The sequence below is a fragment of the Hemitrygon akajei genome, chromosome 4 (genome assembly GCF_048418815.1).
Source record: "Hemitrygon akajei chromosome 4, sHemAka1.3, whole genome shotgun sequence".
In the NCBI taxonomy this organism is placed as follows: Eukaryota; Metazoa; Chordata; class Chondrichthyes; order Myliobatiformes; family Dasyatidae; genus Hemitrygon; species Hemitrygon akajei.
The window spans coordinates 15,958,669-15,976,965 of NC_133127.1; the positions used below are offsets into that span (position 1 = coordinate 15,958,669).

An 18,297-nucleotide genomic window follows, 5' to 3' on the forward strand; every position below is an offset into this window, starting at 1 on the left:
AGAGTCATTTTCTTGCGGGTAGAAACACAGAGCATCAGTGAAAAAACACACACAATAAAGGACAAGCAACCAATGTACAAAAGACAACACACATTGCAAATGTAAGATGGATAAGAAGAACAAAATCATACAATAATTAAATAAGAAATAAATAATGAGAACATGAGATGAAGAGTCCTTGAAAGTAAGTCAAGTTCAATGAGGGGGTGGATGAAGTTGAGTGAAGTATCCCCTCTGATTCAAGAACCTGATGGTTGAGGGGTAATAACTGTTCCTCAGCCTGGTGGTGTGGGACCTGAGGCTCTTGAACCTTTTTCCTAGTGGAACCAGCGAGAAGAGGGTTGGCTTGGATGGTGGAACTCCTTGATGATGGATGATGATTTCTTGTGACTGCACAGAGAACAATAGCGTACAGTACAGGGCCTTTGGCTCACAATGTCATGCTGACCTTCTGATCTACTCCAAGATCAATCTAACCATTCTCTCCTACATAGTCTTGCACTTGTCACTGAGAATAAAGCTGGTTCTGATTTCTCTGCCAATGCTGTCTGACAAACTGAGCTCATCTAGTGTTTTACAGTATGCGGCTCTAAATTCCAGCATCTGCAGTCTCTTGTGTCTCCTTCATTAGAATGCCTGCCTATAGAACCCTGCTCTTGATTTTTGGCAGGGGGTAGGTCAGGTTGGCCAGGTCACCATTAAGTATAATAACTTACTGTTATAAGCTAACATTATCCTCTGTGAGCAAGTATGTGGTAATCTATAAAATGATACAATCTATTCCCAGTCTCACTTCTATGTAGTATTGGTATTGTAATATGGAGGTGAATGGTGGACAGTATCAAAGCAAAACAAGGGAAGACTCCAAGCAGCAGAAATGTGGTTTTTGAGAAGAATAATGAAAATATTGTGGGTGGCAGGGTGGAGATACGTCTTTACCAAAGGAGGTGTAAGGCACTCCTTCCCTCCGCTAGTCTGCAGGTCACCCTTGGGCAAGGTGTAGCAACTGCTTCACCCTACCCCCAATCAGGAAGCCATAGGAGCAGGTGGTGAATGGTTGTATAAGCAGCTGGTGCATTTCACAAGCTCTGGTTATGCGACCACTGAGAATCTCTGAAGAGTGTTGATAATGGCTGGGGTCACCCGTCTCGCAAAGACACTGCCCAGAAGGCGGCAATGGTAAACCACTTCTGTAGAAAATTTGCCAAGAACAATCATGGTTATGGAAAGACCATGATCACCCACAGCATATGATGATGATGATGATGATGATGATGAAAATATCGTGGAAGGACAGAGTAACAAATGAGGACATGTGAAAAGACAGAATACGAAGAGAGCTGATATCATTCATCAGGAAACGCCAGCCTGAAATTTCTGGGGCATGTACTGAGGAAAGAGAAGTTGGAACATATCGCAGTGATGGGAAACAACTGACAAAAGAAAAAATCACGGTCAACAATGCATGACATTCATGAGTTATATCAAGGGATGCGCAGGCAAAAGTCTTGAAGAGCTTATTAGAACTTCTCAGATTAAAGATAGATGGCAGACCATGATCACCCACATTTTACGACACAGCACATAATGATGATGATGATTGTTATTGGTACCAAGATAATTGAAAAACATTTTCTCAAATTCTGTTCATGCAGATCAAATAATTACATGGTGCATTGAACTAGAATAAGGTAAAATGTGGAATGCAGAATAAAATTTATAGAAGCTAAGGACAGAGTGCAGTGCAGATAAATGATAAAGTGCAAGATCATAATGAGGTAGACCATGAGGCGAAGATTCAAAAGAATATTTACCCCTCATGAAAGTTGGCACTTGTGATACTGACAGCAACAACAGCTTGACTCAGAGCACCTTGGCTCGACAGCACAAGAAACATTGCTGGCCCGCTGCTCGCCTCCACGGAGAGGGAATATTGCTGACTAAATGTATTCTCGACCAGACACTAAATCTTCTGACTGTTGCTCTCAGACGCTTGTGCTACCACATTAAATGCATAACAAATACATCAGCTGTGTCTCTCTCCGCACTCAGCTCCCTCACTTCAGGCCACTTCGTCACAGTGCAGTTAATTTGCCCTGCGAGGTCAACCTCCATTTTCACTCCAGGGATTCCGCAGATGCAGAAACTCTTGAGCAACACACACACACACACACACACACACGTGACGGAGGAACTCAGCAGGTCAGGCAGCAGTGATGTAGAGGAATAAAAGTCGAAATTTCGGGCCAAGACCTGGAAAGGTGGGGGTAGGGGGGTAGAATCCAGAATAAGAAGGTGGGGGAGTGGAAGGAGTCCAAACTGGCAGGTGATAGGTGAGACCAGGTGAGAGAGAAGGTGGGTTGGTGGGGGATCGGGGGGAGAGGAATGTGAGAAACTGGGAGGTTATAGGTGTAACACACACAAAATACTGAAGAATCTCAGCATCTACGGAAAGGAATAAACAGACTATACTTCAGGCCAAGACCCTTCATCAGAACTGGAAAGAGAGGGGGCAGAATTCAGAATAAGGAAGTGTTGGGAGGGGGGGTGGGAAGAGTGCAGGCTCTAAGGTGATGATCGAAACCAGGTGAGGGAGAAGGTAGGCATGTGGGGATGAAGTGAGAAGATGGGAGGTGGTGGGTAGAAAAGGTAAAAGGCTGGCGAAGAAGGAATCTGGTAGGAGAGCAGAGTGGACCATGGGAGAAAGCGAAGGACGAGGGGCACCAGAGGGAGGTGTTAGGTAGGCGAGGAGAAGGGGGAGAAAGTACCTCCCTCTAATTCCCCTCCTCCTCCCTTTTCTCCCATGGTCCATCCTCTTCTCCAATCAGATGATTGTTGATTGTGTCTCTTCTCACAGATACCACCTGACCTGCTGAGACCTTTCCCAATATTTCCTGGTTCTCTCACACCTACAGAAATGTCTTTCAAGTTCTTTCACTCCTGTTATTGAGAGAATCCAGTGCCTGTATATTTCACCTTTCCTTATAAACAGTCTGTGACTTCACTCGGAGACCAGATCATTAATATTCATCAAAGGCAATTAGACGGTGTTGAGGAACTCCATCCCTTCTCCAGCCCAGTGGTGCTCATTGTAAAGACATGTATTTATGCATGTTGAGTTACAGGAGGTGTGTGATAAGGATGCTAAATTAGAACCTGTGTGAGAAAAGTTAGATAAGTGATATTAGAGAATCACTTACGTTTCTTTCCCAGAACTGTTAATTCTCCTGTAGAACATAAAACAGTACAGCACTGGAACAAATTCTTTGCCCATATGTTTTAGAGTCAAAGAGTCACAGAGAACTACTGCACAGAAACAGGCCCTTTGGCCCATCTAGTCTGTGCCGAACTATTAATCTGCCTAGTCCCAATGACCTGCACCTAGACCATAGCCCTCCAGACCCCTCCCATCCTTGTATATATCGAAATTTCTCTTAAATGTTGCAATCGACCCAGTTTCCACCACTGTTGCTTGCAGCTCGTTCCACGCTCTCACCACCCTCTGAGTGAAGAAGTTCCCCCTCGTTCTCCCATAGACATTTCACCTTTCGCCCTTAACCTATGACAATGTAGCTGTAGTCTTACTCAACCTCAGCAGAAAATGCCTGCTTGTATTTATCTTATTTATACCCCTAATAATTTTGTACACCTCTTTACAATCCCCTCATTCTCCTACCTCAAGGGCAGGGTTCCACCTAGGTTCCATTGCCCTTAACGTGTTGTGCCCAACTAATTAAACTATCAAAAGGTTAGCAAAACTTTCTGCCTACACAATGTCCATATCACTTCTTGCTCTTAAATATCTCCATTGTATTTGCCTCCAGTACCCCTCCTGGCAGCGTGCTCCAGGCACTCACCACTCTCCGAGTGAGAAACTTGGGCTGCTCATCTCCTTTGAACATATCTCCCATTTCCTTAAAAACATGTGATTTTGTATTAGACATTTCAACTTGGGAAACATATATCAGCTGTCTATCTATGCCTCTCACAATCATACACATTTTACCAGGTCTCTCATCAGCCTGTGCTATTCCAGTGAAAATAACCCAAGTTTGTCCATCCTCTCCTTATACCACATGCCTTCAAATTCAGGCAGCATCCTGGGATCATATTCCATCTTCCACCTGATTCTCACAACACTTAGACCTATAGATGTGCACCATGAGCACACTTATAAAAAGTATAAACTTTAAAAATATGAATGACAAGAGTGCAAGTAGGATATTCAGCCTTCTGTATCTCCCACTTCCTTTCCAGACCTGATGTAGGTGGGAGGGATGAGTGCTTGGGTGTTCTTGATTTGCTTTTTAGCTGGTTTGGCATAACATTGTGGGCTGAATGGACTGTTCTTGTGCTGTACTCTTCTATCTTCTAAGGGTCTTTGCCTAAAACGTCGATTCTCTATTCCTCTCCATAGACGCTGCCTGACCTGCTGAGTTCCTCCAGCATTTCATGTGTGTTGCTCAAGTTTTCCAGCATCTGCAGAATCTCTTGTGCTTCTGTATCTATTTTGCCTTTCATTTCCCCCTGCACCATACTGAACAGTTCCAAGTACATTTATTATAAAAGTACATACATACAAGCATATACTACCCTAAGATTAATTTTTGGGGGCATTCATGGTAGATACAAAGAAACAGAGTAGAAGAGAATGCACTCAAACAAAGATGGGCAAAAATTGATGTGCAAAAGAAGACCAATTGTGCAAATACAAATAAACAAATAATAATGAGCAGACTAGGTGTCGACAAGGAAGCATGGAACGCCTGGCTCAGAGTTGGAGACTCTTCCCAGTAACAGAGGAGTTCCTTGTGGCAATACAGGACCAGGTGGTTAACACAAAAAAATCAAAAATACATAAGGTGATGCAGAGTACACAGAGGCTTTTAGTGTGGATTTCAACAAATACTTGGCAGATGGAAGTCCAGGGAAACAGGGATTGAAAACAATATGAAGTACGTAAACTGTTTTAGAGAATCAACACATAGTAATGATACAAATGGCCTGTCCTTGTGCTCGGAATTAATAATTTGTTAACACTCAATATTCACTTGGTGATGGAACACTGAGGTTTTGGAAAATTTAAACACATACGTATACATACATTGGGGGTAAACACTCTAAATCTCATGTTGTTGATGGCCCCTTGTTTATCCACATCTAACTATCCCTAAACTGCCTGGCTTGTTGAGCTATTTCTGGGGAAAACAGACTGCTATATTACTGGAATCAAATGCACAAACACAAGAGTTTCTGTAGATTTACTGGAAATCCAGAGGAACACACACAGAATGTTGGAGGAACTCAGCAGGCCAGGCAGCATCTACGGCAATGAATAAACAGTCAATGTTTTGCGCTGAGACCCTTCAGCAGGACTGGAATCAAACAGAGCCTTTCTCTCAAATAAATATTGATATTTATCGTAATGATTTCAGAGTAGCTTCTTTCCTCTGTCATCTGATTTCTGAAAGGTCCATAAACACTATTGGTTTATTTCCATTATTTATTTAGTTATTTATCTCACAGCGATTTTTATGCTGTGCATTGTAACAACAGATTTTACAACATATATCACTGACAATAAAACTGATCTTTCTCTCTCTTCGTGACTCAACATTAAAGCGTCCACGCTTTAGGACGCAGAACAAACAGTACTGGCCCTTCAGCCCATAATGTTGTGCTGACCATAAGACGTTGGAGCAGAACCAGGTAATTTGACCCACCGAGTCTGCTCCACCATTTCAACATGGCTGATCCATCTTCCCTCTCAGCCCCAATCTCCTGCCTTCTTACCTTATCCCTTCATGCCCTGACTAATCAAGAATCTATCAATCCATTGCTTTAAATATACCCAATGCCGAATTTCACAGATTCTCTACTCTGGGTTAAACAAAAATTCCTCCTCATCTCCATGCAAAAAGGACGCCCCTGTAACCTGAGGCTGTGTCCTCTGGTGTTAGATTCCCCCTTTTAACTTGCTCTAAGATCAATCAAGGCTTCTATCCTACACAGCCCTCCATTTTTCTATTGTCCGTGAGTAACACACACAACATGCTGGAGGAACTCAGCAGGTCGGGCAGCGTCTATGGAGAGGGAAACAGCAATGGGCTCAAATAAAACCACCAGGACTGGAAAGGAAGGGAGCAGAAGCCAGAGTAAGAAGCTGGCGGGAGGGGCAGGAATACAAATTGGCAGGTGATAGGTGAGACCAGGTGTGGGGGAAGGTGAATGAGTGGGGAAGGGGAGTGACATATGAACTTGGCAGTGATAGGTGAGACCAGGTGAATCATTCTAATTCCCCATTTACCTCGGCTATTCACCCCACCTGCTCATCACCTCCCCTGATTCCCTTCTTCCTTCTCTTTCTTCCACAGTCCAATATCCTGTCCGATCAGATTCCTTCATCTTCAGCCATCTACCTCTTCCGGCTATCAACTCCCGGCTTCTTACGTCACTTCCCCCTTGCCAGCCACACACTTCCCCCTCATCTATCACCAGCCAGGTTGCACTCCTTCCCCTCCTCCCACCTTTTTATTTTGACATATACTCCCTTTTAATCAGTCCCAATGAAAGGCCTTGACTTGAAATTTTGACTGTTTATTCGCCTCCATAGGTGCTGCCAGATTTGCTCATTTCCTCCAACATTGTGTGTGTGCTGCTCCTGTAATGCCCTAGTTAAGATTTCTATGCTGTTGGGTATTTTATTTTAGTGGTTTTCTGTAAAAGCAATGTGTCCTGCTGGCAGAATGTTTTGGTTTCAGCTGAAGATAAGGAGCTATGGTGTTCAACTTAGGAGTGTGTGTCAGCCAGTCAGGGTGGTGGGATGGGGAGAAGGTTCTAGAGAGCTGGATGGAGAGAGATTTCTGATGGACAGTAGTCGGGTTCATGGTCTTTTGGCAGGAGATGTGGAGAGGAGTGAATCAGGGAAGACACCCGGAGGATCCTATCTGAAGGAAAGACCTTAATGCAAGAAGTGCTTTGCGAGATGAAGGAGTTCAAGAAGGGAAGTTCTATCGGTGATTGGTGATGATAATTCAGCATCGTGAGTAAACTGGTACATCCAACCAATACAGAAATGAGCTCCAACGTTTATGTGCAGATTTAGACTGGTTTAAATCCCCTTTTACTTTTTTCTCTTTTCTTTTGAACTTAGAAAACATAGACAACCTACAGCACAATACAGGCCCTTCGGCCCAGGATGCTGTGCTGAATGTGTACTTACTTCAGAATTATCTAGGGACCATAGGCCTCTACTTTTCTTTTTTTGTAATTTTTTTAAAATTTAAGTTCATCATCAAACAAACATTTTCATAAGATGTGTTTCAGACATTGTACCTATATATCATATTATATATATCACAAATCTCCACAAAGTATTTATCTGAGGTACACACTTATAGAAAAGAGTGGAGAGAAAAAACAAGCAAAAGGGAAGAACTATGTACAAGTAGGGAGTGATCTTTTGTTTGTACAACAGATTCATTGATTTGTGAGAACAAAGTCATGCCTATGAGGCATTATTTAGTTAGACCATTTTTCCCAGAATGAATCAAATTGTTCCAAATTGGATAAAATTCTCTTACGTTTGACTGGATTTAATAGCCCATTGACATCAAAAGAAATGAATTTTACCTTGTCCTTAGCCATCTGTATTTATCTGTTAATGTACCATTGAAATTAGAATAAAACTTAATCGATCTACTCCCTGAACAAATATGAACCAGGAAATGCAGATAATAACAAAAATGGCAACAAACATGTGATTCCAAGGCTTAGGTCACTAGTAGATGACCCTGCATTGAGCTAGAGGAAATGTCTAGCTGTGGGGGATAACCCCTTCCTACTTGTGAGTTGAGGGCCCCCAATGCAGTATTCATAAAAGTCAGTGAACAAATCCATTACACAGAAAAGATTTCCCTGTGTACTCCTCCTCTATATATATATATATATATATATATATATATATATATATATACACACACACACACACACACATGCACACACACATTACACACATACACATATATGCACACATATATATATTCTCATTTTGGTGGGGAAAAAGGAGTAAGTGAGCGAATAAAGAATAACAACTAAGTACTATAAAATCCGATTATAATTAGTATTTCTCGAGATAGGTATATCACCGTGTACTTTTGCTTTCATTCAGCTTCTCAACATTTTTAAAGTTAGCTAAACCTTATGGCTCTTCTGAAGGGGGTGAGGACTGTCTTTGGGAAACTCCCGGTCTCTTCCTGATATATTTCTCTCGGCCTCCTCCTGTTTCCTGCCTTCTCGATTCTCGCACTATTTCCCAAGCGGAGCAGGACAGTTCCTCAGTCAGGCTTTCCCTCATTTTGGTGACACTGACGGGCAAACCTCTGGCCTTCATGTCTGTAGTCGCCTCTTCCACCGTCTGGTACAACCGCGTCCCGTTGTAATAATCCAGGAGTCTCTTAAAAGACCCTATTGTATCCGCCTCCACCATCATAGCCGGCAGCCCATTCCATGCATTCACCACTCTCTGCGTAAAAAACTTACCCCTGACATCTCCTCTGTATCTGCTCCCGTGTTAGCCATTTCAGCCCTGGGAAAAAGCCTCTGACTATCCACATGATCAATGCCTCTCATCATCTTATACACCTCTATCAGGTCTCCTCTCATCTCCTGTTGCTCCAAGGAGAAAAGGCCAAGTTCACTCAACCTATTCTCATAAGGCATGTTCCCCAATTCAGGCAACATCCTTGTAAATCTCCTCTGCACCCTTTCTATGGTTTCCACATCCTCGTGTAGTGAGGTGACCAGAACTGAGCACAGTAATCCACGTGGGGTCTGACCAGGGTCCTATATAGCTGTAACGTTAGCTCTCGGCTCCTAAATTCAATTCCATGATTGATGAAGGCCAATACACCATACGCCTTCTTAACCACACAGTCAATCTGCACAGCAGCTTTGAATGTCCTATATAATTTTATGCTGGAGATCTGTTATTTCTTGGCGACTGATAATTGTGCACGGACAGTATTTACACAATGTTTGCTTAAATCAAGGTTCCTTTGATCAGAACTCCCAACAGTCCTGTTTGTTTGAACCCCAAATCATACCAACCTCAGACGTATATCGTTTAGAAAGGTGGCCTGCTCCTGGCTGACTCACCTGGCTGTCAGCAGAATGATCTGACTAGACAAGCTAGCAAGCGAGCTCTGGTGAGGGGGGTTACACTTATAGTTTGAGTGGGGTGGTACGGTAGCATAGAGGTTCTTATAACATCAGCTGTAAGATTGAAGTCCAATTCTTGTTGCTGTCTGTTACATTCTCCATATTACCGTGTGGGATTCACCTGGTTTCCTCCCACATACCAAAGGTGTACAGTTAGAGTCAGTGAGTTGTGGGTATGCTATGTTGTTGTCAGATGTGGGCTGCCAAGCGCACACCTTGCTGATATGATTTCATGCAAAAAACGAGACATTTCACGACATATTTCAGTGTACATGATTGAAATACGCATGAATCTAATCTTTATCTTTCAATATCCTCTTTGGGTGGGAGGGTCCCTCCATCCCTAGGCTCCCCAGCTGTAGCAGGATCTGATCAGTACATACCACATCCTGATCGTAGAGAACCTCCAGGATGTTGCTGAGCAATTGAACGCAGGCCTCCTCCTCTTCACCTTTCTGAATCAGCTCTTCCAGTGTGGTGGTCATTATGGACAACAAGATGGACCGACATTCTGTGGAAGAGCAATGACAAGCTTTGGATAAAACTGAACATCCTGCATTCTTTTCAAATACTACTCCCTTACCACGACGACATTTATGGTCCCTGATTTGTTCAATTAAACATCTCACAATTTCCTCACTCACCGAGCAAGCTGGAAAATGGCAAAAGCTGACATTTATACCCACATCCAGAGCAGATAGTGGTTCTGGGGAAAGATTTATTAAGCCTACAGGAATTGGACGGCTGAGCATACTGGGACTAATGTTCTGAGTTGTGCACACTTCAATGCAATGAATATTGCAGGAAAGGCAGATGAGCTTAGGGCATGGATCAGCACGTGCAATTATGACACTGTAGCCATTAGTGAGACTTGGTTGCAGGAGGGTAGGTCAAGGAGGGGAGGCATTACTTGCAAGGGAAAATGCCATGGCAGCATTCAGACCAGCTCAGCCTGGAGAGCTCGGCTACTGAGGTATATGGGTGGAACTGAGGAATAAGAACGGTATGACGACGTTAATGGGATTATTTTATAGACCACACAACAGTTTACAGGATTTGGAAGAGCAAGCTTGCAGAGAGATAGCAGACATTTGCAAGAAACATAAGGTTGTACTAGTAGGTAATTTTAAATTTCCACATATTGTCTGGAACTCCCATACTGTAAAAGGGCTAGATGGGATCGAGTCTGTCCAATGTGTTCAGGAAAATTTCCTTAATCAGTACACAGAAGTCCCAAATAGAGAGAATGTGATACTAGATCTCCTATTAGGAATGAGGCAGGGCAGGTTGCAGATGTTTGTGAAGGGGAAGGCTTTGCATCTAACGACCGTAATGCCATTAGTTTGAAAGTAAATATGGAAAAAGAAAGGTCTGGTCCACAGGTTGAGATTCTGAATTGGAGAAAGGCCAATTTTGATGGTATCAGAAAGGATCTGGCAACTGTGGATTAAAACAAGTTGTTCTCTGGCAAAGGTGTACTTGGTAAATGGGAGATCTTCAAAAGTGACATTTTGAGAATACAGTTTATATGTTCCTGTCAAAATAGAAGGCAGGGATAACAGATTTAACTAACCTTGGTTTTCATGAGATTGCAACATCCTGGTTAAGAAAAAGCAAGCAGTGCATTGGAGGTATAGGCAGGAAGGAGCAACTGAGGTACTTGAGGATTATAAGAAAAGCAAGAGCACAGTTAAGAAGGAAATCAGGAAGGCTAGAAGAAGGCAAAGGCAGACAAGGTATGAGGTTGCTCTGGCAGACCAGGTGAGTGGAGCTACAATGGCGTTAGACAGTGACTTTGAGTTTATATGCAGAAGCAGCTCAATTTCTACCTTTAATTTCTTTCCTTTACCTTTTCAAAGTGGGTGAGGTTCTGTCAAAGACCCTGACCTAGAGCTACACTCAAACTTTGGTTCTTAGCGGCGATGGGACCCACTCCCGGGCTCACTGACCAGTCGTTCTTCGATATCCCAAAGATGCAGCCCAGAAGCTGAGCGCACCTTCGGGATTCTGAGCTCCGTGGCCCTGAGGAAGAGCTGACTCTAAGCCATTGCCGCCGACTGAAGAGTCACAAGAGAAAACGGAATATTGGGATCAGTGGATCGGCCGTCAGGGGCTCTGCACTCGACCAACCGCGCTCTCGCTCTCTTTCTTTCATAGGTGAGGGAGAGCTTATTGCCGATTCTTGAGACGGGAAAAGAAAAGGGATTCGGCAGACGTCAGCACTGTAAATCTCTCGGTTTTTGACACCTGTGTATATGACACCTCTCTGCTTCTCTGTTAGGGAAAGAGAGAGAGCATGTGGTATGTTGAATTGTCAGGTGAACATTTAGTCGTTATTCTGCAGATCATGGTCTTTCTTGGGGGCTTTGCTATTGCTTGCTTGGTGGGTGCTGATGCTGTTTTGCTGAAGTAAGTGGGGGGAGGGGGGACCTATTGCTCCGCTGCTGCTTGTGCGTGGGAGGAGGGAGTACGGGGGGGGGGGGGGGCTTTGGGATTCTAACGTCTTTACTATCACTCATTCTTTCGTGGATCTCTGCGAAGAACAATAATTTCAGATTGTACATTGTATACATTCTCTGATATTAAATGAAATTATTGAACTATTGAAGGAGAATCCTAAGGGCCTCTGCAGATATATTAAGAGCGAAAGGATAGCAAGAGACAAAATTGGTCCTGTGGAAAACCAGAGTAGTAATCTATGCGTGGAGCTGAAGGAGATGGGAGAGATTTAAAATACATTTTTTGCATTGGTATTTATTTCAGAGACAGACACAGAATCTATAGAAGTGAGACAAAGTAGCGGTGAGGTCATGGGCCATATATAGATTACAAAGGAGGTGGTGTTTGCTGTCTTGAGGCAAAGTAAGGTGGGTAAATCCCCAGGGGCTGGCAAGCTGTTTCCTCACACTCTGTGGGAGGCAAGTGAAGAAATTGCAGAGATCCTAGTACAGATATTTAAAATGTCCTTAGCCATGGGTGAAGTGATGGAGGATTAGAGGACAGCTAATTACATTGTTTAAGAAAGGCTCTAAAGATAAACCAGGAATTTATAGGCCAGTGACTATGACACCAGTAGTGGGTAGATTACTGAAAGGTATTCTATGAGACCAGATATATAAGTATTTGAATAGACAGGCTGATCAGGAATAATTAACATGGCTTTCTGCGTGATAGGCTGTGTCTAACCAATCTTATAGAGTTTTTTAAGGCAGTTACCAGGAAAGTGGATGAAGGCAAGGCAATGTAAGTTGCCTACATAGACTTTAGCAAGGCCTTTGACAAGGTTCCGCATGGGAGGTTGGTCATAAAGATTCGGTCGATTGGCATTCGAGTTAAGGTAGCCAACTGGATTGGCCATTGGCTTCATGGGAGAAGTAAGAGAGTGGTAGTAATGGTTGCATCTTTGACCCGAGGCCTGTGGTTAGTGGTGTGCCGCAGGGATCCGTGTTGAGTCCATTGTTGTTTTTCATCTACATCAACAATCTGGATGATAAACTGGTAAACTAGCTCATCAAATTTGCAGAAAACACTGAGATTCGGGGCGAGGAAGGCTAACGCAAATTCCTACAGATGCAGCATAGAGAGCATTCCAGTTGGCTGCGTCACCGTCTGGTATGGGGGAGGCAGGTACTGCACAGGATCGAAATAAGCTACGGAGGGTTGTAAGTGGTGGCATCCATCATAAAAAAAACACCATCGTCCAGGATGTGCCCCCTCCCCACTGTTACCAACAGGGAGGAGGTACAGAAGCCTGAAATCACTCAACAATTCAGGAACAGCTTCTTCTCCTCTGTCATCCAATTTCTGAATGGACGTTGAACCCATGAACACTGCCTTACTTGATTCGCCTCTTTATGTACTACTTATTTATCTTTTTAATATACAGTCTATTTATACTTACTATAATTCACAGCTTTTATTATTATGGATTGCAATGTACCTCTGCTGTGTAACAATAAACTTCGCTACATATGCCAGTGATATTAAACCTGATTCTGATTCTGATCAAAGCTAGCAGAGGGATCTGGACCAGCTGGAAAAATGAGCTGAAAATGGCAGATGGAATTTAATGCCGGCAAGTGAGAGCTGTTGCACTTCGGAAGGACCAACCAGGGTTGGTCTTACACCATGAACATTAGGGCATTGAGGAGTGTGGTAGAACAAAGGGAGCAAGGTTAACAAGTGATGCACCATCAATAACTCACGCTGAGAGGTAGGAAGCGAGATATCGGCTTTTATTGACTGGAAGAATAAACAACACTACATCCTGGGGAAAGAGGGAGAGCAGCTGCCCACAGTCCCCTTTATACAGGGGTCTGTGGGAGGAGCCAACAGGAGCAGTCAGCAGGGTCTGTGGGAGGAGCCACAGGAACAGTCAGACAGGTATATCTAGTTCACCACAACAAGTCCATAATTCACTGAATGTAGCATCACAGGTAGAGAGGATCATAAAGAAAGCTTTTGGCACATTGGCCTTCATAAATCAAAGTGATGAGTACAGGAGTTGGAATGTTCTATTAGGGGCATAAGACATTGGCGAAGCCTAACTTGCAGTACTGTGTGCAGTTTTGGTCACCTACCTACAGGAAAAGAGTTTATAAGATTGAAAGAGTGCAGAGAAATTTTGCAAGCACGTTGTCAGGACTGGAGGATGCGAGTTAATGGGAAAGGTTGGATAGGTTCAGACTTTATTCCTTAGAGTGTAGGAGAATGAGGGGAGATTTGATAGAGGTATACAAAATTGTTTCCTTAAGGTGTCATTGCCGGGGGCGAGGGGTGTAGTGGGGATAAGCTCCCACTACCTATGAAATGCTCCCAATCATGTGCATCTCAAATAGCCTCTGACAATCAAGTCCAGCTCCTGGCCTTCACGTGTGGCTTCGTTACTAAGCCTGGTGGAACCATTTCTACCGACAGGTCCAAGTCAGCATGGATTTACGAAGGGGAAATCATGCTTGACTAATCTGGAATTTTTTGAGGATGTAATTATGAAAATGGACAAGGGAGAGCCAGTGGATGTAGTGTACCTGGACTTTCAGAAAGCCTTTGATAAGGTCCCACATAGGAGATTAGTGGGCAAAATCAGAGCACATGGTATTTGGGGTAGGGTACTAATATGGATAGAAAATTGGTTGGCAGACAGGAAACAAGGAGTAGGGATTAACAAGTCCTTTACAGAATGGCAGGCAGTGGCTAGTGGGGTACCGCAAGGCTCGGTGCTGGGACCGCAGCTATTTACAATAGATGAAGGGATTAAAAGTAACATTAGCAAATTTGCAGATGACACAAAGCTGGGTGGCAGTGTGAAATATGAGGAGGATGTTAGGATGATGCAGGGTGACTTGGACAGGTGGGATGAGTAGGCAGATGCATGGCAGATGCAGATTAATGTGGATAAATGTGAGGTTATCCACTTTGGTGGCAAGAACAAGAAGGCAGATTACTATCTGAATGGTGTAAAGTTAGGAAAAGGGGAAGTACAACGAGATCTAGGTGTCCTTGTTCATCAGTCACTGAAAGTAAGCATACAGGTACAGCAGGCAGTGAAAAAAGCTAATGGCATATTGGCCTTCATAACAAGGGGAGTTGAGTATAGGAGTAAAGAGGTCCTTCTGCAGCTGTACAGGGCCCTGGTGAGACCACACCTGGAGTATTGTGTTCAGTTTTGGTCTCCAAATTTGAGGAAGGACATTCTTGCTATTGAGGGAACACAGCGTAGGTTCAGGAGGTTGATTACTGGGATGGCGGAACTGTCATATGTTGAAAGATTGGAGTGACTAGGCTTGTATACTCTGGAATTTAGAAGGATGAGAGGGGATCTGATTGAAACATATAAGATTATTAAGGGATTGGACACGCTAGAGGCAGGAAACATGTTCCCGCTGATGGGTGAGTCCAGAACCAGAGGCCTCAGTTTAAGAATAAGGGGTAGGCCATTTAGAACGGAATTCAGGAAAAACTTTTTCACCCAGAGAGTTGTGGATCTGTGGAATGCTCTGCCTCAGAAGGCTGTGGAGGCCAATTCTCTGGATGCTTTCAAGAAAGAGTTAGATAGAGCTCTTAAAGATAGCAGAGTCAAGGGATATGAGAGGTAGGCAGGAATGGGGTACTGATTGTGGATGATCAGCCATGATCACGTTGAATGGCAGTGCTGACTCAAAGGGCCGAATGGCCTACTCCTGCACCTATTGTCTACTGTCTATTGTGAAGGAGCAAAGGCGGGTTACTGGTGCCTTAAAATTTGTCGCTTCAGGTAGATGGGGCTCATCAGCTGCGGTTGGCAGCTCATCTAGGTAAAGGAAAACTCTGATCTCAAACCTCCACTGCCTCCAACCACCTTAAAGTTATGACTCCTAATAAACAGTTGATAACAGATTCTCTTTGAACTTTGAACTTCAGCACACCATGTTGTGCCGACCAGCATGCCAACTCACTTGCCTCTTCATGTGCCTATCCAAACAACTCTTAAAAGTTAAACACAAAAGATCCTGCAGATGCTGGAAATCCAGAGCAAAACAGACAAAATGCTGGCGGGACACTGTAGTCAGGCAGCATCAACAGAAATGAATAAACAGTTGATGCTTTGAGCCAAGGTCTGTCGAAGGGTTTTGGCCTGAAACATACTGTTTACTCCTTTCCATTGACGCTGTCTGACCTGCTGAATTCCTCCAGCAGTTTGCATGTGCACCTCTTAAATGTTGCTATTGTACCTGTTGCTACCACCACCCTTGGCAACCCACCACTCACTGTGTAAATAACAAATTGCCTTTAAGTCTAGTTTATTCTGGCCCCTCTCACTATAAAACTATGCCCTGGAATATTTGATATTCCCACTTTGAGAAACAAGACTATTTCCTCTACCCATGACTGGGAAGACAATTAAGGATTACGGGGAGAAGGCAGAATGCGATCGAGAACGTCTGTCATGACTGAATGGTGAAATTACAGCAACCTTCAATGTCAACAAGACCAAGGAATTGATTGTAGACTTCAGGAGAGGGAAACCTGAGGTTCTTGAGCCAGCAATTATTGGAGGATTATAGGTGGAGACGGTCAGTAACTTTAAATTCCTGGGTGTCACTATCTCAGAAGACCTCTCCTGGACCCATCTTATAAATATTAAAAAGAAAGCATGATTTCTGCTCTGCTTCCTTAGGAAGACTGTGAAGATTTGGCATGTCATCAAAAACCTTGTCATACTTCGATAGATGTGTGGTGAAAAGTGTGCTGACTGGGGGCATTACAGCCTGGTATGGGAACGCCATTGCCCTTGAGTGGAAAATCGTACAAATAGGGCACTTGGCCCAGTATATCACAGGTAAAACCCTCCCAACCATTAAGCATATCTACATGAAACATTGCCATAGAAAAGCAGCATCAATCATCAAAGATCCTCACCACCCAGGCATGCTCTTTTCTTACTGCTGCCATTAGGTAGAAGGTACAGGTGCCCCAGGATTCACACCACCAGGTTCAAGGACAGTTACTAGCCCTCAATCATCAAGCTCTTGAACAAAAAAGGCATAGCACACTCATTTAAGGACTCTGTTATATTGTTATTTCATGCTTGTTAGTTATTGCTATTTATTTATAACTGCATTTGCAGTTTGTTTACAGCTTTTTGTTTCTGATGTTTACAGTTTACTGTTACTGTTCTATAGGGTTGCTGAATATGTACACAGAAAAGGAATCTCAGGGTTGTACGTGGTGTCATGTATGTATTCTGATAATAAATTTTACTTTGAACTTTTGTGAAGCAGATTCAATGGGCTGAACAGCCTCTGCTCTTTTATCCTATCATGAATTAATAATATACAACATTCTAATCAGATATATGAAAGCTGTGCACAACTACAAAGGGCAGAAGCTACAAAAGCCTTGGTTCCCACAGCATAAGGTTCAGGAACAGTTATTACCCTACAACCATCAGGCTCCTAAACCATTGTGGATAATTTCACTCACCACAACATTGAACTGATTTTACGAACTGCAAACTCAATTTTAAGAACTCTGCAGCTCATGTTCTCAGCATATTTTATTGTTTGCACAATTTGTCTTCTTTTCCATATTGATTATTTGTCAGTCTTTGTTTCTGTGTATATCTTTTGTAAATTCTATTGTATTTGTCTATTTTTCCTGTAACTGCCCACAAGCAAATCAATCTAAGGAGGTATATGGTAACATATACATGTTTTGATTATATATTTACTCAGAATTTTGAAGATCATCAAGCAGGTTGGCAGGAATGAGGAAAATTTATGCAGAAGCTCAAAGTCAGCAGGCCAGGTAGTACCTGTTAAGGGAAATGAACAGGTAATATTTTGGGTGGAGAACCTTCGTTGTGACAGAGATCTTTAACAAGAGGGATTACTCTTCAGAAAGAGCAAAGGAGATTCACCAAGACAGGGGCTTGCTTGTTGTGTTGGGTCCTCTTTTGTGTCCTGTGTTGTTCTGCTGAACAGGGTGGGCATGCTAAGTTGTCGCTGGAATGCATGGTGGCTCCTGCAGGCAGCCCACAGCACATCCTTTTAGCGTGCTGGCTATTAACGCAATTGACACTTTTCACTGTAATTTTCAATGTATATGTGATAAATATATCTGAATCTGAATCCAAATATTGCCTGGGATGGAGTGTTGCAGTCAGGAGATCAGAGACTGGATAGTTCAGCTTGCACTTCTTGGAGCAGAGGAGACAGAGCAGGTCCTGGTGGGCTTTATGCAGGTATAAATGAACAGAGATGAAATTTCTTTAGACAGTGGGTGGCAAATCTGTGGAATTCACTGTGTCATCTGGCTGTGAGGCCACCTGATGAAGGGTTTCGGCCCAAAACATCGACTGTTCATTCCCCTCCACTGGTGCTGCCCGGCCTGCTGAGATCCTCCAGCATTTTGTGTGTGTGTTGCCCAGTATACTTGAAGCGAAGGCTGATAGGTTCTGGAGTTGCAAGAGCATCAATGAGGTTGAGAGGAAAAAGATAATCAGCTGTTATCAAATGGAAGATCAGACTAAATGAGCCAAATGGCCAAATCCTACTCCTATTCCTTATGGTCATCAACTCGGTGTTGGCGGGGTGGGCG

The 18,297-nt window shown here is 43.4% G+C and overlaps 1 protein-coding gene across 1 annotated transcript in view; it reads right to left on the minus strand.

The window, feature by feature from the left end:
- The window catches only part of LOC140726138 (dedicator of cytokinesis protein 2-like), a 1,234,790-nt gene that overhangs the window by 772,841 nt on the left and 443,652 nt on the right, over nucleotides 1-18,297 (minus strand). The window contains exon 26 of the mRNA XM_073042110.1: nucleotides 9,603-9,730. Coding sequence (XP_072898211.1) covers nucleotides 9,603-9,730 — 128 coding nt within the window. The remainder of the gene's footprint in view (nucleotides 1-9,602; nucleotides 9,731-18,297) is intronic.